This window comes from Centruroides sculpturatus, unplaced genomic scaffold (assembly GCF_000671375.1).
Source record: "Centruroides sculpturatus isolate CEXI.00-Female unplaced genomic scaffold, Cexi_2.0 scaffold500, whole genome shotgun sequence".
Lineage (NCBI taxonomy): Eukaryota > Metazoa > Arthropoda > Arachnida > Scorpiones > Buthidae > Centruroides > Centruroides sculpturatus.
In genome coordinates this window covers 431,215-454,108 of record NW_019384780.1, presented here as the reverse complement: position 1 = coordinate 454,108, position 22,894 = coordinate 431,215, and the positions used below count along the sequence as shown (strand labels likewise).

The window sequence follows — 22,894 nt, the reverse complement described above, 5'->3', positions numbered from 1 at the left end:
CAAAGTAACCTTTCGTCATTTTACTACTAAAAAGTAACTATCTGAAAAGTGTTCATCAATCTTAATTAATTATCAAATTAGTTATTGTTTAATTAGCAATTTTGTTTCTTATTATTTTCGTTTGTATGTTTACGTGCTCTGTTTTGAAATTAATTTGTATAAAATAAAATTTTGAACGTTCGAAAGTGAAAACGTGTGTGGAATGATCTTGTGTTTGTATGTATAAATGTAATTTACTTTAGTAAGAATTTTGTTAATTATCGCTTACAATTTTTTATTTATTTAAGTAAATTTTGACAGATTTATTTCGCTTTCTCCAAATTTTGTATAATAAATTTCAAAAGCCATAGGTACTCGATGGGATTTAGGTACTTTTCAAATCTTATATGCTCCACCAAAGGTAATCAAGACAATCTGGAGCTGACGCCTATTGACTTTTGTCACGAAGTCCTGCCCCGGTTATTTGGTGACGGGTTGATTGTACATAGAGAAAGGGAGTCTTCTTACAGGATGTTGTGGACAACTTATTTGACTTCCTCTCTTTTTTTAATGGATAAATGTTCCTATTTGACCGTCTAGTAATAACGTTTTTCATCATTATCATAACGATTTTAATGGTTTCAACCAGTTCATATTCTCACAAACCCCCACACACATAAAAAAAGTAAATTACGAAGTGAGAATTTTGAGTTATTTAAAAGATAATTAAGAAAATTAATTGAGACAATAAAAAGTTTGTTTGTTTGTTTGTTTTATGACATTCTAATTTATCAACTAAAATTTCTTGAAAAACTTCAATTTTTTAAGTTAATAAATGAGTAACGAGTTTGTAATCATATACGCCAGTTACGAAGTAACTTACTTCTGCTTATTTGTAGTTTCGACATGAACTCATTAAGCACATAAAAGTCTAAAATTTCAAGCAGAAAAATTACAAAATGACATTGCAACTGACCATAATGTAGGCATTAAACAGTAAAAAAATCGCTTAATTAATAAAAGATGTATAATTCAATAAATATCTATTTAAAAATTACGCTCAATTAAACAAATTGATCGCTATTTATTCTCGAAAATTGATTAAATAAAATGCAAATTAACCTTTGATAAATCTAATAAATATAGGCTTTATATAGCCTAATAAAATTAAAAATATGTTTTTAATAAGCTTTAAATACATTTTATTAACATAATTTCAAGTTTATTTGAAATTTAAATCTTGCTACAATCTATTTATATTATTTTTTACATAAATTATCCATCGTTGTGTAAGATGATGATTATTAATATTATCCAATACAGTCTATCTTTTTAAATCTGTACAATTATACATGGTTATTGATAAAAGTGAAATGGTTTAATCAATATTTAGCCAATAATTTTAAAATGCACATTTCTCGTTAAGCTTTGGCTTTAAAATAATTTGGGTAATCATAAAAGTAAACAATTTTGCAGATATATCTGATTAAAACTTTAAAATAAGACAAGAATTTTAATGTAAAACTGAAGTGTATTTAAGAATTTATTATGGTAAAGTCCAATTTAAGAGCTAATTAGAACGTTCTTAATTATAATAGTATAATTTCGTGATATTTAAGTGGATTTTTAATGGCTTGAGAACCGTTAATTGGATCCATATGAAGTACTTTTCAAGAACAAGACTAGAATTTACGATGAATATTTAAAATCGTCGAAGAACAATTAAACAAAACGAGTTTATAACTTTGTAAATAGTATACGTATTGAAAGAAAGTAGAAGATTGAACAGTTCAGATCGGCGAGTTCAAACATATGCAAGATCGCCTTGACTCACCGCACTGTCTCTTTGCAAACCGCACTTCTTCCAATAAACCCATTGCTGATTGCCCTTATTCCAGAATTCACCCAACCCCTCTTTACAACAGTAACAACACTTTCCAATTATCGAAGTCCCGACAAAAACCGACAGACGGCGTTGCCTTTCTAAAAATTCCAAATAACAAACTGTCTTAAGACTGCCTAACACCATTCAAATTGCAATTATTCGCTGATCGGTTGGTGACTGGAGTAGCTGGCCACTTCCGTCCTAGTCACGTGGGACACCTGGCCACCAGGTAGCGCTCCTCATCGTCCTTTGGGTAGACAAGTGAAGGAAAAGATCTTATCTGTGTCCAGTCATGGCATGTAGCTCTCTCCGCCTCCTCATCACCATCTTATTGCTCTTGGTGTTCTTAGCTCCCATTGAAACAGATAACAGAGGCAAAGCCAGTCGAGGAAGGAGTAAAGGTAGAGGACCCAGATGGTGGTAAGTTAGGATTCTTATCCTAAATAAATCCTTTCTCATCCTCTATTTATATAAAACTTTTTAAAAATTAATTTAGAACCATTAAAAATTAATATAAAACAATGGCTGCTTCGGCGTAGAAAGTTTGCTGAAATTGATCTAACTTAATAGTTTTTTAATGATTTTATTCTTAAAATGATATTGATTTCCAACTCTCTGAACTTGAACTAAATTTCTGAAGTTTCTGAATTAGAATTAAGTCATTTGTGAATAAAATTAACCCACCTTTAACGTAATGGTTAACGCGTTTAAACACGCCTAACTAATTAATATGAATTAACTCATTAAAAATTTAAACATATTCCGAGATCTTATCAATTAAATCTAATTAATTTCCGCTTCGAGATATAATTTTTAAGCTCACGAATCTATCAAAAACTGCTTAATTATCTATAGAATAAATTAATAAAGAAAATTATAACATATAATGAGCTTTATATGTATACACTTTTAGCTGGAAAAAAACTCACTTTCAAGCACTTTATAGAACGGATATTCGTGTTTTCTCCCCAATAAAAGTTAAAAATAGAACTCATCATATTATATGTCTCATTTCTGCCGACCAACTTCCTACCAAATGAGCAAGTTACTTTTGTTTTACAAAAAAAAAGAAACGAGGTATAATCACGAAAGTAGAGAATGTCGAGTGAGTTTGGTGAGTGCTTTGTATATTGAATTATGAGATGCGTTCGAAGTCTTATTTTAAACAGAACAACGTATATTTTGTTCAAAGATGATTATATACAATTGCGTCTTTGCATTATAGTTAGATTCCATATTTATGTAAGAATTCGTTAAGATTTTATAATGTTACAACACTCGATTTTCAAAGGTTAAACAAGAAATCAGTAAAGAAAAAAAGTGAAGACCTTCATTTAGTAATGGCTAGATAAGTTAATTATAATGTAACTGGAAATATAATAAACATTAATTTATGTCAATAAGAAAAAATAAATAAATAAATCGTATATATGTCAAAAACTAGTTTTAAATTACTTTATAATTTAACGAATTTCATTTGACAAGAAAGGTTATTTTGAATTTTTATTTTATAATTTTTTAGGAGTGTTGTAGATTCGGAAGAACCTAGCAATTTGGTATTGGAATCTCATCACAACGCGATATCATCGGGCGATACAAATGTGCCATTACGTCGGAAACAAGAGAGATTGGTGCAAGAAAATCCAGGAGTTTTACTTGCCATTAGTAAAGGACTTAAAATGGCCTTACATGAATGTAATTACCAATTCCGCGACAGAAGGTTTTATTAATGAATTTTTATATTAATTATAGACAGAGTTTTAAAAAAAATTAAGTAGCATTACTGTATTGGTCAATTGCCAAATTAAAATATGTCCTTCTCAAATAATTTCATTTTTTTATATAAAATAAATATTGAAAACTGTAAGACGAAAAAGTAAGATAGGAAAATTTTACAATGTACACATTAAATTTCATTTTCTATATATTATTTTCTCTTTCGTAAATTGTTTATAAATATGTGTTTTATACAGGTTATTTCTACTTCAGAAATACGTAAAATTTATAAAAGGACTCTTCTTTTCTATACTGTAGATATGCAAATAAGTATAAACTTAAATATATAAACAAATAGATGGACATGGATATGTTGTATAAACAAATCGTTGAAGATAAGAGTTTTTGGTCTCGAACTAACTTTTAAGATACATGACCATTAAAATTTATGGCTTGGATAGAATTAGAGTTGAATTCTTTTTCATTTCTTCCTCTTTAAGTAGTTGGTTCAATTGACTAAATTTCGAGGATTTGATCTGTATTCTAGGAAAATTTCCTTTTATTTTCTTCCGAGACTTTTTCCTATTTTTTATTTGAAATTCTGAGCTTCTAAATTATTATTATTATTGTTATTAACACTATTTTTTCTTAGCCGGTATAAATGTATAAATTTCACATTCGCTTTTCGAAATATATTTTGGATTTAAATCACAAAGTACTAAATTTTAAAGGTAAAAAAATTTTAAAGGTGGCAAACAATCAAACATTTTACGTAATTAAAGATAATAAACCTTGCCTCAAGTAACAATAAATGTATCGTAACAATCCGATTTTACATTAAGGACTATATTTTTAATGTATATCAGTAAGGCTCGAGGATAAAACGCCTAAAGCAATTCATTTACAAGAAAGATAAATTAATCCCACGTGTTCATTTAAAAGTTTAAATTTAAATTATTCAAATATTATAAATGAAATTCTAAAATATTTATTAATAAATGTTAAATAACCATATATGTTAATTTAAAATTGGGAATTAGTATTAAGTAATGAATTTATTAAATTTAAATTTACTTTTTAAAGTAAATTTGATGTGAAAAATGAAACATATATAATAAACTATGGGCTATTTATTAAAAGGTATTTTTAAAAGTAATTTGCTGTAAGATAATTGTGGTTCCTTACTTCTTTGCCTGTTTTTCCGTCCAATCTATCAATGATAGAATGTTTTTCCCTAAATTCCCGATGTGATTGAGCGGAGTTACAGGCAACGTGACGTAAAGCTATGCGTTTAGGCTTTAATAGGAGCTATGTTGTTGTACAATTATCCCACTCAGCGGAACGCAGGAATTATACGGTCAAGTGTCCATCTTCACCTGAGGCATGAAGAGGGTTCCCGGGAGGAAAGTCCTGTAAACTCTATTCTTGCTTTGTCGGTAGAACAGCTTCATTTCTTCACCTAAGCAATGAAGGTAGTAGCAATGTGGCCCACCCAACCCGAAGTCCAGCGGCACCTCGGGCACTCCAGACACCCGTTTTATCGGTAATAAGGGAGGAAACAATGGGATTACAGGCACCGCTGGTACCTGTAATTTGTTAGGGACTACGTATTCCTTGGCCGCGAACTATAACACAGGAAATTGAGAATTGTAACTTGGCTGCCATTTGCTTTCACGAGATGACACTAATGAAAAGAAATCTCCAGTTGTTTTTTCTATTGTCGTCGAACTTTTAACTGATTTGTTCTGTTCCTGGACCTTAATTGGCTCGGAATTCCATTCTTCGGGATGAAAAGCATTACGGAAATTTTTTAGTTTTAGTCTTTGATGCATCCGAAATTTTTCTCTCACCTTTTGATTGGCTGATTTTCTAAAAATATATTAATATAAGAATGTAACTATTTTAAACGAAGCGATTTTTCTTATAGACAAAACCAGTTGACGTGATAGTCACAATGTGTGAATTGTCACCGGTAAATAATGTAAGCCTACTCACAAAGATTGGCTTACATCACTATAAAGACATCAGGCAAAGAGATGTGGAGTAACCATGGCATGTTAGGTCTATAATTATTTACAACAATATATCAACGTCATGGATAAGTGACAGGTTCTGCGTGATCGTCGAACGACCTCACGCAGCGATTTGTGCTGCATCCCCCCTAGGGAATTTATCTCTTAATTAAAATGCACCTCGCTACATGGACTCGATGGGTTTATGAACGGAATCACTAAATAATTTAGCTGTTCAATTGTCGATAAAAGATTAAAATATTAGTTTTTAATATTCCCATTTATTTCTCTTGTATTTATAAAGTTTGGTAAAGTGTTGGCGTCTCTATTTGTAAGTTAATTTTCTCGGATTTACGGTTAAAATCCCCTCAACTGACTTTTCACGGAACAATTCTTTAGAGTCAACCATACTAGTTAACAAGATTATTCCTCTTCTTTTGGTTTAACTCCTCCTGTTTCCTTGTGCTGTTCTTTGGGTGTTTACCCGCTTCGAGTGCTCAACGACAATTACTAAAACGACAGTAATTCATCAAAAGGTGTCAAGACTTGTGTGGCCAAAATTACAGTGGGGTTAAGAATTGTGAATTCCGCAAGATACTTTCCGGTAAGTGCAGTTTAGTTCCGTCCGCGTGAAACTCTTTAACGTTTATAAAGAGGAGAAAATTAAGTTTTAATTTGTCATATCAATATACAGAATTTAATATTTTAAATTTAAACAGATTGCGTTAAAGTCATATTTTATTTATCCTAACTTTCTGCAATGTGTTTTATTTATCAATATATTATTAAAGTAAAGTAAAGGACTTTTTAAAGTAAAATCTTTTTTACATTTATTAAATTTAATACTATTTTAATACATTATGTATAATAACCTGTAATAATTTACTTATTTTAATATTAAATATTTAAAAACTATGCATAGTAGAAAATTAAGGGATAGATGATAACTTTTTTCCATTTAAATTGGCAATGAATCTGTTGTTATAATTTTTATTGTTAAAATTTGTTTATTGCCTATCAATAACTCAGGTAAAATATGTTTAGTTAACAATAGACATGTAGAAAGTTCTGAATAGGTTGGGTCGGGGAATTCCCCAAGTCACAGTCTGATGATTTCACAAATTGCTCTTTTCTTTTATTTATGATTTCTTTTAAAACTATTGTAGCCCGTAATGAAAAATTGTAATAAAATACTTACCATGGTAATAACTTTTTGCTTTAGTTCCTGTGTAAATTATATACAATTTTATTAGTTTATCGCCGTTACGATAACACTCGACACACCAAAAACGAAACTAAATAGGCTATAAATGGGAATAAAAGCATAAAGAAAAGCTCTCGTAGAAGTCATAGTAATATTTATGAATGTTGATATTTATGTCCTTTGAAGTAAATTAAGAATATAAATACTTCGAAGAACAGCCTAAAATTTTACTATCTTTAGATACGAATCGTAAAATTTATTACTTGGTTACTTGAATTTTGAGAAAGTTGGTACAACGAATTGCTTAAAACCACAAACTTTCATGTTTCATTGGACTGTTTCTAACAGTTTTTCACCATTTTATTCTGAAATTATTAAAATAATCATTAAAAAATTCATTTTTTTCATTTATATGTGTAAAATAATTAAAGTTTTCATTTTCTGAAGAGATTATCCTTTATTAAATTTGTAGGTCTTTTATTTAAAGAATATTTAAAGAATAAATAGCCGTTACTATAATTACATTTCGTTAAGACANTTTTAAAAAGCTTTCAAAAAAGAACGTGATTTTGTAAGAATTGTTAGAAAATTTCGTTTAATATCGGCAATCTCTAACATCTCTAACGCTATATTTAGTAGGGATTTTAACACAAAGTATTAAAAAATATTTTTAAATATTAATGTTTTGATTACTTATATAAAAATTTCATATAACAGATTAACACATTATTCTAATGATATGTACATTAATAGCGTAATAATATAGTAATGATTCTATAGATAAGCATCATTATTATTTGAACTTTTTTTTTATATAGAAAACAATATAATTTAATTATAAATTCTAAAATGTATGGCAATATTTTTAAATTGATAAATACATTATTTAGACATCTAATCTAAACAATTAAATTCAATTAAGAGTTTGAAAATTTAAAATTTAAATCCTTTAAGAATAGTTGAATCCGATTGGTAGATGAAAATTTTAAACTTTGTGCCGTCCAATTAGGTTTAATTGCTTAAAAGCGACCTCTAACGAATTTTTAATTTTTATATCGGATTCAAAGATGGGATACGAAAAAAACGTGATTTATTTCGAATAATTTTTAGCTTCGTACAGAATTTTGACTTCGTTCGACATCAAAATAACGTGTCCTGACTTGAATAATGATGAAATCATCAAAAGTAGTTAAACTTGATCATAATTCGGTGTGTTCTTAGAAAGCATTTATAACTAGACGCGATGGTAGATTTATATTAGGAAGAAACAAATTAACTCATCACAAATTTATTCATTATTTAAGAAGCTTGAGCAACATGTCTTTATATATACTGTATAATTACATTTTAGGAATGATTTCTATAATCATAAACTGGTTTTGTTTATTATAAACTTATGTTATTTAATCATTCTTTTCTTTAAAAATATTTTTTAATATTAACATTTTAATAAATTAATACTATAATTTAATTATTGAAACATAAATTTAGTGCAAGTTCAATAACAAGTAATAGTTTTATAAAGTCTAGGAGAGACATAATTGAAATATATCATGACAAAAACAATCTTCTATTTTCGTAAATATCTATATTAGTAAACGAATTAAGAAGTAATCCATAAAAAATTACCTTATTGTGTGGGTGTAAGATGACTCATGATAAGTGTCTAGATGCCGGATATTTTAAGTCATCGCTGATATTAACGGTTTCAATGAAGGAATTGCAGCAATTTTCACACCTCACAAAACACCTCAGCGGATACCACAAATTGTAGGCTTTGTATTCTTTTTTCCCCTGTTTTCAATAAGCAAAATAGAGGTTCATTTTCTTAGAATTTAAAACAATTTAAAGTTTGTATGAGTGTTTTTATAATAGGTTTAGAAATTATAAATGTTTATAAATTATTCTGTAAATCGATTCGGCTTGGCATCGTTTACTTCCCTTTGTAACGGCGGTAAATGATAAATTTATCCAATACAATTTATTTTTAGATAAACTTAGTTTTTTACTTACATTTTTTTAACAGTAGTCTTCATACTCTAATAGCAAAATCAATAGCAAATTTTTCTGTATAAAATCAGTTTTATGTAACTTCTGATTGAATAGATATCGTATAGTCTTTCAAAATATTAGGCCTGTTATATTCTAATGTGTCTGGGAATTTGTTAGAATTTTATATACAGATGTTAAAAATATGAAAAATAATGTAAAATTCCATCTAATATTTATTTTTCAAAATGCTAGCAATAGTTTTTTTTTTTTTTGTATGTTTTAAAATAATCTTTTCATTTTGAGCTATGAAAATCTAGAAATGAACATAAAATTTTGAATAAAAATCACGTAGTGCATACGCAACTCGTGTCTCTGTCGTAAAATACACAAGTTCCGTGTACATTCTCATTATATTTTTGTATTGTATTTCTATTTTGTTGTTTAATTATGCATATTACTTTACAGGTTGTCGTGAAACTGCTTTTGTATATGCCATTACGAGTGCGGGTGTAACGCATGCAGTTTCTCGTGCATGCAGCGAAGGTTTGATGGAGACTTGCACATGCGATTATCGACATCGGGGTCCTACTGGTGCCGACTGGGAATGGGGAGGTTGCAATGACAATGTGGATTTTGGTTACAAGTTTGCGAGAGCTTTTGTGGATGCAGCGGAAAGAGGAAGAGATCTACGATATATTATGAACTTACATAATAACGAAGCGGGACGAATGGTAAATATATTTAATTAAATTTGACAATACAATTCTATAGAATCTACATAAAGAGCTTAAATAAGGTTTTTAATAAAAGGCATTATTAAATTTTAAAATATTTTATAATTAATACCAGTGAACGTTATCTTATGCAAGGATTCTGGTAATATTCATTAGTAAAAATGCATGATAAATTATTTACTTTTTTCAGTAATTATATAAATTATCAGTTTAAGTATATAAATATACTATATATCTCTTATTTAGTTTAGTTCTGTTTTATCAGTTTACGAATTATTAATAACCTAAGAAGAAAAAATGTAGTAGTTTGTTGTTCAAAGCTTATCTTTCTATTTAATTTAGTCTCTTAAAATACTGTACTGTATTTATATAATTTAAGAAAATTATAATGGTTGCGTACTGTTGATAATATTGAATATTTTGTGATGTGTTTCGTGAATTAATTAACGCTATAAAACTTTTATTTAGCATGTGTCTGCAGAGATGAGAAGAGAATGCAAGTGTCACGGAATGTCAGGTAGCTGTACAGTAAAAACTTGTTGGATGAGGCTACCTTTATTCAGAGATGTAGGAAACAATCTGAAAGATCGATTCGATGGTGCTTCTAGAGTACTAGTTAGTAATCAAGGAAACTTTCGCAGATACAAAAGAAAATATAGATTTCAACTCAAGCCTTATAATCCCGAACATAAACTACCGTCCAGAAAGGATCTGGTGTATTTTGAGGCATCTCCGGATTTCTGTGTGCCAAATCCTAAATTAGGTATCGTTGGAACTAAAGGAAGGACATGTAACGATACTTCTATAGGAGTGGATGGTTGTGATCTAATGTGTTGCAACAGAGGATATGTCACAGAAGTTAGGGAAGACTTTCAAAGATGTGCGTGCACATTCCATTGGTGCTGTCAAGTAAAGTGTAAAATCTGCAAAGTCAAGAAAACTGTTCATACCTGTTCGTAGTCTTTATTTGTGAATTAATAAAGATTTTCGAAACACTCCAATCACGCTTCAGGTTATTTAAGACTAAATAAACATTAGGTTCCTTCAGAAAAGAATACGGAATCCAAAATTACGTGAAGTGCTAATTAGAGAGAATCGGAGGAGATGCTAATTTGTGAAGACAAATGTTGCTTTGATAGAAGAAAGGACATTTTGTATATATTGATTATGCCATTCTTCTACGTCGACATAGAGTTCCTCTCCTGTTACGACGATTTCATTATAGTCCGCGTTGTAACTGCTTAGACAATCTTACAAATTCATAGTCCGCAGGAGATATATTCTTATCATCATTTTCTGTATTCTATCAGATTTACTTTTGTAATAAATATTTTTAATACTTTTAAATAATTTATAAGTTATTTAATACATAAACACTAACATTTTTGTTTAGATTTCTTTGATAAATAAATTAATACTAAAATAAAACTAAAAACAAATTTTATACATAACAAATGATTGAATGGCTTAAAATCATTATATAATATAAATGTATTGTGTTATTTTCATATCAAGCATAGTATAAATGTATTATTAATAATGGTGACACAAGACGTAGCTTAGTCGAAAAGAAATCCTTCAAGTTTTTAAGAGGACATGCTGTCTGGAAGTAACACCGGTTAGCTTGTAGAGCTATTGTTGCCCAACCTTAAATCTATTGTCATGGTTTCCATAGACTGTGTCCTCACCTCAGGAATCCGTGTCATGATACAAGTGAATAGCGAGTAAGAAGTATAGCTGCGATCATTAGTAATGTTAGCGGGGGAGCGATCTCTACTAATCCATGTGAAGAGGAGGCAAACAACTATGGCAACCATTCAGTGGCTGTCGTCTTAAGCCTGACATTGTGAAACTTAGATGTATGAAAAGTTGTAGGGGAATGATTGTATGGGAGGTACAGCACACTTAGCTGCCGGACTTTGGTCTTCTAGATGGTTGCCCACCAATGTTGCCATTGTCTGTTGTATGCGTGAGAAAAGGTATGGATATTCAGGTTGAAGGTGAACCTGTTGTTTGAGAAACATTTCATTTATTTTACACCCTTAAGAGGTCATTCGAATCTTATTGTCGTAAACTACTATTATGATATTATTTATTCCTTTATAAACATAATTGCAGAATATAATTAAAATTTATTAATATACGACTTCACTCTCCGTTACTAACCCATCAGATCCGGGGCCATGTGACCTCCAAGGTCACATGACAAACATTCGGGAGCAGGTCATAAAACGCTACCCGTGCCTCAGTGACTGGGTATTATCGTCACACTTAATCAGTCTGGTGAGATAAATGGGTCCTGGAATTTCAGGTGGGTTGTTTAAAAGGGGGGTGAAGAAAGGGGATGGTGGAATTGAAGAGGCGGTGTTATATTAGCTGGGTATTTACAGAAGTACACAGTTACTGGAACTTCGATTTGGAATGTTTTAACATTCATTAAAAAATTACAACTGTTTAATTGTTACTTTAGAAGTGTGTCGTTTCGAAGAAAGAATTTCTTATATTCTGACTTCATATATCTGTACCAAGACCTAACTTATTAATTAGTATATATCATCATTTGAACGTTCGAAACAACTCAGTTCGAGCGAAACAGCTCATAACCCTTTTTATAGCGAAGATTAGCCGTAGATAATTTTGTGTCCAATTATCAACAAGTGATTCCAGTTTCTGTACGCCATTCGCATGTCCAATGTCTTTCTACAGACTTTATCGCTGCTTTGCATTCCTGATATATAGAACTATTTTCTAGTTAAAAATGATCGCATTCTAATGACACTTGATTGATATCCCAGATTCGGCATGTGTGCATTATATTGATTGTAATGCTGAATGAATATATTAAAGAGAATATTTACGTATTTAGAATCTGTAATGATAAATAATCGATGCTCATCACATAAATGAAAATGGTTTCGTTCGGTAGTCGTTACCCTCTCTGTTTTCCGAAGTTCCCTCCAGATTATCTCACACCTCTCTGTTCCTAAAGGTCCCTTTACTCACGATGAAGATGTATGTTCCCCTCAATACATCGCTCACAGCCAGGCCGTGTAATCAACATGTCAGGCAGCAGGGCACGGCATTTGGCCTACAGCAAAATCGGGACTTCTCAATGTGTGGTCTCAGCGATGAGGTTGGTGTTAGGCCTAATGGAGAGATGGTTGCCCCCATCGCGTGAGGAGACGCTGAAGGGGCGTGGAAGTACCGATGTACACGCCAGGTCCCTGCCAGGGCAGCTCCCTTTGCCCTATCTGGACAAGGATTCTCTAGCTTATTTGTACGTGATGCAAATTAAATAATTAGAAAGCACATCCCCTAACACTTTTATTGCAGTTTTATTCCGGTACGAAGTTGCAATTCGGTATTTATTATTTGTACTAGATTTGTGAATTACAAATCTAAATGAAAAACTCCTGAAGTCGCACTCATTGTAACTATACTTCTAACTATTAATTTTTTTTAATTAAATAAACTTAATAAAGTTTACTTATTATATTATTTACTTTATAATGTATTACTATGAAAATTTCCGAGAATATTATTTGTGCAAAACGTAACGATATGTGGGGCGCCAAGCAGTCTCCTTGATTCTTATGTCAGGAAGGCGAACGATTGTTTAGCCGCTAGTCATGCGGTAAAAGCATACTCTTTTGCTATTTTTTGTATCGATTGTTCACTTAAAAATAGTATTAACGGCCGGTTTATGCTTTTAAACTCCTATTTCCACCCCTTTATCTGTATATTTCATGTTATGTCGAAGGAGCAGCATCGATGTGTCGGACGTAATATCTTAATAAGATGCTAATGATGTCATCAACACTGGATCCACAATAGCAAAGGAAGAGTTCGGCGTCCCTCGGTGACAGTCACACCCCTAGTGGTGGGGTCATAAAAACCACTTGTCACGCGCGATCGTGACGTACGTGACGACAACGGTTAGTTCCGGTAAGAGTCACGATAAGGGCGGGAAATGTTGCCACGAAGCGATAAACTGGGTGAAGTTGCAGCTAAGAAACGTATCTGCATCCACCTACCCGTTAACTCTAATGAAGATAGTACTAATTTTTGTCACTAGGGGCGCCAATCGCCAACTGCCATTTTGAAATGCCACTATAACGGGAACTTTTATAAACTCATATTTCCCATTTCAGAAACTGCAAAGTTTAATAAAAATAAAATTTGCGTTTAATTCAAAACGAGGTATATTCTCTTGTCGACATATGTATATTTTCTAAAAATAGCAATTTTAAATTAAATGCTGTGTTTATAAAAAAATTTTAAATATTGATACTACATTTAATGTCAGAATTATGTTACTGTAATGATAGAAAATGTAAATCCGCATTCCTTAATAATATGATACAAACATAAATATTTTAAAATCAGNATATAAAATATAAGAATTCTTCATATATTTTCTTAACTTTCATACGATTTTAATTATATATTAAACTATATAAATAGTAAACAATGATAGGATCTGTGAAGTTTTTATTATTGTTAGCAATAAATTAAACCTGTTACATTATATATAATAAGTAAAAGATGAAATCTTAATTAAAATCTTATTTTTTTCTTTGAATTTCTCTAGCGAAATTACCATATTTTTCTCCTCGGGCCTAACAGTAAAATTTTCCTCGACTTTCGAAGATAAAATTTCATACTAATTAACTTATTTTCCTATCTGTGTTGGCATTAATATATATTATAAAGTATAATACATTTAAAAAAACACTTCGTAAATACAAGTTAAATATATAATTTTAACAAAATTGAGAGCGGTTCTTCGCTAAAACAAAGAAAGAAACATGTTGATGGAAGAAGTAACAGATCGAAAAATCTCAGGGATGCTTTTTGCAATCTAAATTTACCCAACATCAACAGTATATCGTAGGCACTTTACGAGGCCTTTGTGGGTTAAGATTGTCCACATTCCTATTTCAATTTAGCACCACGGGCCTAAGCGAAGTGTATGATAAACAGTACTCTTAAAGCTACAGAATACTGGGGACGCCCACTGATCGGTAGTATACTAGTTGCAATGAATGACGTCATAGGGTAGGGTAAAACCGATAAACTGAAAAATTATGGTCAAGCAGTAACTACAATAAAAACTCAGCGACTGCACGTTGAGATAAGAAAATTACTGTTCTGTGTACAGTAGCGACGCGTTGGGGCGTCTATTAAAGTTATTTAGAGGCATCTATAAACCTTTATGAGGCCTTCGACTTATCCACAGAAGACTGTAATCTTACACTCCCCATACAATGGAATTCGTTAATTAGTTTCGTCACCAACCGTTAGGGGGCACTCCTATCATCAATCCGATAACTGCTAATTTATCAATAAAAATTCTTGGGATTTGCTGCTAGAAATATCAATTACACGTTAATTGATTGCTAAAAATTATCATAATATATATATTTTTTCTAAATTAAAATCGTTGAGTGTCGTACGCCATAACTGATCGTACGTTAATCCACTTCTCTGTATTATTTTATAGTGTTGCGGAGAAGGTGAATATACTTTAAACTCGTTATGGTGACAAGTTTTAAGCATTTAATTTAGTATTTTTGCATAAAAAAAAATCTTTATAGCGATTATACAAGTGTTTAAATATCGTCGTAAACTGAGGAAAGCGTTTAATTGTTAGAGTATTTTCCACCCTTAGTTGTGCTAATTGTGGGTAGATTAACCGCTTCCAATGGATTGCACAGTTCCGAGAGGTAAATGTGGTACAGAAAGGTTATGTTGTTACACTAAATTGTGCAGGAGGAAGGGTCGTGACACCAATCCACCATCCTTTCCCGCCTCGGGGTCACTAATTAACCCGGTGACTTTTGACCTTCCCCGTTGTACTGGAACGGAGTACTAAGTTGAATCGGGTAGCTTGTACGAAAGGTATCCAAATCTAAGGGATCTAAAATACACGTGGAAAATATTTTGCTTTAATTACAGGGCCATTAAGCTCCTATAAACCAAAAAATTAGTGGTTAAATTGCTAAATTATTTAAATTCTTATAATAATAAATTCTTTCCTTTTGGAATTGATTTCTAATTAAAACTGTACATATTTTAACAAGGAATTATATTTTTATCACTATATTTGCGTATATTTATTTATTTACAGTTATAAAGTCCGTTAGTAACAGATATATTGAAGAAGGTAAAGCAATTAAACTGATATAATATTAAGAAAAAAACACCATTCTTTTCTGAATATCGTTATATCTATCTTTAGTTATGTCAAACAAGGAAAAAGATGTCACTGCTTACTCTAACATGGCCCCATGCAGAGTGATGAAGATGTCATACAGCGGCCACAGCACGAACTTATAAATCACTCTCTCTCTAAGACTTCTGTTGTAATGCCAGGTGATTGGTTAAAGACCTCACGTGATAATAATGTCTCTTTTGAGTCATATAATCTGCAAGTTGATATCCTATTTATGATTAACAAAACAAAGATAAATGTAAAATATTCGCATTACCCGCGCAAAGATTTAAGATTCCTTGTAAAGGTTCCTCATAAAAAAACATGTTTAATATTTCTTTAATATATTTTAGGAACACGAATAAAGCTCGGCACATTACATGTTTAAACTTAAGAAATAACGTGAATATAAGTATTTAAAGAATAATAAAACGTTGTTATATTGCTATTGAAACTACTTTTATAGTAAAATTTGGAAGTTAAAAAAGAGCAAAATAAACTTGAAACATTCTATTAAACGTCCCAGCGTTCATTGCGACAACAGTTCATCAACCCACATCAGTCTATTGTCCCCGATTTGTTTTCTGGTACGTTCATTCGGGATGCTTGATATGCGTTGTACATAAAGCAAGTGGTTACCCTGGGTGGTCTCTACGTCATATCCATGGACTAGGCTGGCTAAGCGAATTGTTGAGTTGACTGGCCTATAAGCAACAAATGGAAAGACTCGACTCTTTAAAAGCATTAAGCTTAAGAATTAAAATCGTAATTGTACTATACAAAGTAACCTTTCGTCATTTTACTACTAAAAAGTAACTATCTGAAAAGTGTTCATCAATCTTAATTAATTATCAAATTAGTTATTGTTTAATTAGCAATTTTGTTTCTTATTATTTTCGTTTGTATGTTTACGTGCTCTGTTTTGAAATTAATTTGTATAAAATAAAATTTTGAACGTTCGAAAGTGAAAACGTGTGTGGAATGATCTTGTGTTTGTATGTATAAATGTAATTTACTTTAGTAAGAATTTTGTTAATTATCGCTTACAATTTTTTATTTATTTAAGTAAATTTTGACAGATTTATTTCGCTTTCTCCAAATTTTGTATAATAAATTTCAAAAGCCATAGGTACTCGATGGGATTTAGGTACTTTTCAAATCTTATATGCTCCACCAAAGGTAATCAAGACAATCTGGAGCTGACGCCTATTGACTTTTGTCACGAAGTCCTGCCCCGGTTATTTGGTGACGGGTTGATTGTACATAGAGAAAGGGAGTCTTCTTACAGGATGTTGTGGACAACTTATTTGACTTCCTCTCTTTTTTTAATGGATAAATGTTCCTATTTGACCGTCTAGTAATAACGTTTTTCATCATTATCATAACGATTTTAATGGTTTCAACCAGTTCATATTCTCACAAACCCCCACACACATAAAAAAAGTAAATTACGAAGTGAGAATTTTGAGTTATTTAAAAGATAATTAAGAAAATTAATTGAGACAATAAAAAGTTTGTTTGTTTGTTTGTTTTATGACATTCTAATTTATCAACTAAAATTTCTTGAAAAACTTCAATTTTTTAAGTTAATAAATGAGTAACGAGTTTGTAATCATATACGCCAGTTACGAAGTAACTTACTTCTGCTTATTTGTAGTTTCGACATGAACTCATTAAGCACATAAAAGTCTAAAATTTCAAGCAGAAAAATTACAAAATGACATTGCAACTGACCATAATGTAGGCATTAAACAGTAAAAAAATCGCTTAATTAATAAAAGATGTATATTTCAATAAATATCTATTTAAAAATTACGCTCAATTAAACAAATTGATCGCTATTTATTCTCGAAAATTGATTAAATAAAATGCAAATTAACCTTTGATAAATCTAATAAATATAGGCTTTATATAGCCTAATAAAATTAAAAATATGTTTTTAATAAGCTTTAAATACATTTTATTAACATAATTTCAAGTTTATTTGAAATTTAAATCTTGCTACAATCTATTTATATTATTTTTTACATAAATTATCCATCGTTGTGTAAGATGATGATTATTAATATTATCCAATACAGTCTATCTTTTTAAATCTGTACAATTATACATGGTTATTGATAAAAGTGAAATGGTTTAATCAATATTTAGCCAATAATTTTAAAATGCACATTTCTCGTTAAGCTTTGGCTTTAAAATAATTTGGGTAATCATAAAAGTAAACAATTTTGCAGATATATCTGATTAAAACTTTAAAATAAGACAAGAATTTTAATGTAAAACTGAAGTGTATTTAAGAATTTATTATGGTAAAGTCCAATTTAAGAGCTAATTAGAACGTTCTTAATTATAATAGTATAATTTCGTGATATTTAAGTGGATTTTTAATGGCTTGAGAACCGTTAATTGGATCCATATGAAGTACTTTTCAAGAACAAGACTAGAATTTACGATGAATATTTAAAATCGTCGAAGAACAATTAAACAAAACGAGTTTATAACTTTGTAAATAGTATACGTATTGAAAGAAAGTAGAAGATTGAACAGTTCAGATCGGCGAGTTCAAACATATGCAAGATCGCCTTGACTCACCGCACTGTCTCTTTGCAAACCGCACTTCTTCCAATAAACCCATTGCTGATTGCCCTTATTCCAGAATTCACCCAACCCCTCTTTACAACAGTAACAACACTTTCCAATTATCGAAGTCCCGACAAAAACCGACAGACGGCGTTGCCTTTCTAAAAATTCCAAATAACAAACTGTCTTAAGACTGCCTAACACCATTCAAATTGCAATTATTCGCTGATCGGTTGGTGACTGGAGTAGCTGGCCACTTCCGTCCTAGTCACGTGGGACACCTGGCCACCAGGTAGCGCTCCTCATCGTCCTTTGGGTAGACAAGTGAAGGAAAAGATCTTATCTGTGTCCAGTCATGGCATGTAGCTCTCTCCGCCTCCTCATCACCATCTTATTGCTCTTGGTGTTCTTAGCTCCCATTGAAACAGATAACAGAGGCAAAGCCAGTCGAGGAAGGAGTAAAGGTAGAGGACCCAGATGGTGGTAAGTTAGGATTCTTATCCTAAATAAATCCTTTCTCATCCTCTATTTATATAAAACTTTTTAAAAATTAATTTAGAACCATTAAAAATTAATATAAAACAATGGCTGCTTCGGCGTAGAAAGTTTGCTGAAATTGATCTAACTTAATAGTTTTTTAATGATTTTATTCTTAAAATGATATTGATTTCCAACTCTCTGAACTTGAACTAAATTTCTGAAGTTTCTGAATTAGAATTAAGTCATTTGTGAATAAAATTAACCCACCTTTAACGTAATGGTTAACGCGTTTAAACACGCCTAACTAATTAATATGAATTAACTCATTAAAAATTTAAACATATTCCGAGATCTTATCAATTAAATCTAATTAATTTCCGCTTCGAGATATAATTTTTAAGCTCACGAATCTATCAAAAACTGCTTAATTATCTATAGAATAAATTAATAAAGAAAATTATAACATATAATGAGCTTTATATGTATACACTTTTAGCTGGAAAAAAACTCACTTTCAAGCACTTTATAGAACGGATATTCGTGTTTTCTCCCCAATAAAAGTTAAAAATAGAACTCATCATATTATATGTCTCATTTCTGCCGACCAACTTCCTACCAAATGAGCAAGTTACTTTTGTTTTACAAAAAAAAAGAAACGAGGTATAATCACGAAAGTAGAGAATGTCGAGTGAGTTTGGTGAGTGCTTTGTATATTGAATTATGAGATGCATTCGAAGTCTTATTTTAAACAGAACAACGTATATTTTGTTCAAAGATGATTATATACAATTGCGTCTTTGCATTATAGTTAGATTCCATATTTATGTAAGAATTCGTTAAGATTTTATAATGTTACAACACTCGATTTTCAAAGGTTAAACAAGAAATCAGTAAAGAAAAAAAGTGAAGACCTTCATTTAGTAATGGCTAGATAAGTTAATTATAATGTAACTGGAAATATAATAAACATTAATTTATGTCAATAAGAAAAAATAAATAAATAAATCGTATATATGTCAAAAACTAGTTTTAAATTACTTTATAATTTAACGAATTTCATTTGACAAGAAAGGTTATTTTGAATTTTTATTTTATAATTTTTTAGGAGTGTTGTAGATTCGGAAGAACCTAGCAATTTGGTATTGGAATCTCATCACAACGCGATATCATCGGGCGATACAAATGTGCCATTACGTCGGAAACAAGAGAGATTGGTGCAAGAAAATCCAGGAGTTTTGCTTGCCATTAGTAAAGGACTTAAAATGGCCTTACATGAATGTAATTACCAATTCCGCGACAGAAGGTGGAATTGTCCTGTCAAGGATAAAGGAAGAATACTTTTTGGGAAAATTGTACAGAGCGGTAAGTTCATATTTTTCCACATTTTCTTCTAAATTAACAATTTTTAACGTAAAGATGAAAAATAAGAAATTAATTTTAGGTAATTTTTTCATATATCTGGATAAATGCAAATTACCTAAACGTAGCTTCTACTAAAACATATCNTGAATTAATTTATTGAAAATTCTCGATAAAATAAATAATTTGATTAAATATTGTTTACTAGAGTAAAATAAGCAAACAACTCAGTTGTATTTTTTAAAATATTTGATTGTTTATTATATGTTTAATCCGATTTAAATTTAAATATAATCTTTATAATCATCCTCTTCGGTTTTCATCTTTCTCTTCATCATCCTCTTCGGCTTTCATGTTTCTCTTCATCATCCACTTCGTGTTTCAGGCATCAAATATCAACCCCATCTTCATCAAATATTTGTTTAACGAAAGAAAAGCAAAGCATTTTTGTTATCTTATATCCTAGGTATAGAAAATCAAATATAAATTTATCTGAAATAATTTAAGATCAATTGAAGATTAATCTTGAAAATCGCCTTGATTAGGTGATTACTGAAAATAAATAATCGGTTTTAAATTCTTAGATATAAAAACACGAGTGATATCAGATTGAAGATCATTGCACCAGGAACAAGTGGAAGCTGATGAAAAGATAAATGTCATTTGGTTATAATTAGTGACATGTTTATTTAATCGGTGCTAGATAATTATAGATATGATATTGGAATTTAAATTAGGATTAAGATAAATTTATATTGAATAGGTTTGGCTTATTTTTTGTCGAAATTGTAAAATACTACATTGAAGAATCTAATTTAAATATGTTATCCTTCTTTTTCATCTTTATTTCTTAAGAAAACAAACTTCTACATTTGAAGAAAGAAATGAATAAAACGAGGAAACGATTCATATTTGAAAATAAAATATTTATATGAAAATTAATGTGATTTTTTTAAAATGAAAGCATACTATTTTGTTTATAAGTAATAAGTAATTTATGTTTATAATAATTCATAGCAAATCCTTAAATAGGATTCACTATGAATTTTTAAGGATAAAGAGTTTGAATTTGTCAATTTAATTTTTATGTAATCTTAATTTTTAATTTGAAAAAATTCAAACCGAAATTTCTATTTAAAAAACTTTTAAAGAATTTATTTTAATGTCATTAAGTAATTCGATAGAAAATATGGACAAAAATAAATTCAATCGTTTGTTATGAATATATTGTATGCAATATTTTACTGGTAATAGTGGCATATAATATAGGATATTGAATGTAAGTATAAAATGGGGAATACAGGATATAGGACACAAGATACTGGAAAGCAAAGGCCATTATTCTGTTTATAGCATATATAAGCTACATACAAAATTACAATTAATATGTATATATTATTAAAATTTTCTACTATTTATTACAATAAATTCTCGTGGAATCAATTTAATGAAGTGTCATAATGATTTCATATTTTTTTAAAAAGTTGTTTTTTCTAACACAATTCTATACATTGGATAGGATAGTTAGTAAATTATTTTTCTTATTANAAAGGTCCCTTTACTCACGATGAAGATGTATGTTCCCCTCAATACATCGCTCACAGCCAGGCCGTGTAATCAACATGTCAGGCAGCAGGGCACGGCATTTGGCCTACAGCAAAATCGGGACTTCTCAATGTGTGGTCTCAGCGATGAGGTTGGTGTTAGGCCTAATGGAGAGATGGTTGCCCCCATCGCGTGAGGAGACGCTGAAGGGGCGTGGAAGTACCGATGTACACGCCAGGTCCCTGCCAGGGCAGCTCCCTTTGCCCTATCTGGACAAGGATTCTCTAGCTTATTTGTACGTGATGCAAATTAAATAATTAGAAAGCACATCCCCTAACACTTTTATTGCAGTTTTATTCCGGTACGAAGTTGCAATTCGGTATTTATTATTTGTACTAGATTTGTGAATTACAAATCTAAATGAAAAACTCCTGAAGTCGCACTCATTGTAACTATACTTCTAACTATTAATTTTTTTTAATTAAATAAACTTAATAAAGTTTACTTATTATATTATTTACTTTATAATGTATTACTATGAAAATTTCCGAGAATATTATTTGTGCAAAACGTAACGATATGTGGGGCGCCAAGCAGTCTCCTTGATTCTTATGTCAGGAAGGCGAACGATTGTTTAGCCGCTAGTCATGCGGTAAAAGCATACTCTTTTGCTATTTTTTGTATCGATTGTTCACTTAAAAATAGTATTAACGGCCGGTTTATGCTTTTAAACTCCTATTTCCACCCCTTTATCTGTATATTTCATGTTATGTCGAAGGAGCAGCATCGATGTGTCGGACGTAATATCTTAATAAGATGCTAATGATGTCATCAACACTGGATCCACAATAGCAAAGGAAGAGTTCGGCGTCCCTCGGTGACAGTCACACCCCTAGTGGTGGGGTCATAAAAACCACTTGTCACGCGCGATCGTGACGTACGTGACGACAACGGTTAGTTCCGGTAAGAGTCACGATAAGGGCGGGAAATGTTGCCACGAAGCGATAAACTGGGTGAAGTTGCAGCTAAGAAACGTATCTGCATCCACCTACCCGTTAACTCTAATGAAGATAGTACTAATTTTTGTCACTAGGGGCGCCAATCGCCAACTGCCATTTTGAAATGCCACTATAACGGGAACTTTTATAAACTCATATTTCCCATTTCAGAAACTGCAAAGTTTAATAAAAATAA

The 22,894-nt window shown here is 30.8% G+C and overlaps 2 protein-coding genes across 2 annotated transcripts; both read left to right on the top strand.

Annotated features, from left to right (window-relative positions):
* The first annotated feature begins 1,974 nt into the window (after nucleotides 1-1,974).
* Nucleotides 1,975-10,863, top strand: LOC111629169 (protein Wnt-1-like). The gene is made up of 4 exons (XM_023373048.1): nucleotides 1,975-2,284; nucleotides 3,387-3,559; nucleotides 9,254-9,519; nucleotides 9,991-10,863. The coding sequence occupies exons 1-4, from the start codon at nucleotides 2,157-2,159 to the stop codon at nucleotides 10,480-10,482; spliced, it is 1,059 nt and encodes a 352-aa protein (XP_023228816.1). The 5' UTR covers nucleotides 1,975-2,156; the 3' UTR covers nucleotides 10,483-10,863.
* A 7,621-nt stretch (nucleotides 10,864-18,484) lies between these two features.
* Nucleotides 18,485-21,772, top strand: LOC111629168 (protein wingless-like). Its single transcript, XM_023373047.1, has 3 exons — nucleotides 18,485-18,799; nucleotides 19,902-20,158; nucleotides 21,708-21,772. The coding sequence occupies exons 1-3, from the start codon at nucleotides 18,672-18,674 to the stop codon at nucleotides 21,770-21,772; spliced, it is 450 nt and encodes a 149-aa protein (XP_023228815.1). The 5' UTR covers nucleotides 18,485-18,671.
* The last annotated feature ends 1,122 nt before the right edge of the window (nucleotides 21,773-22,894 follow it).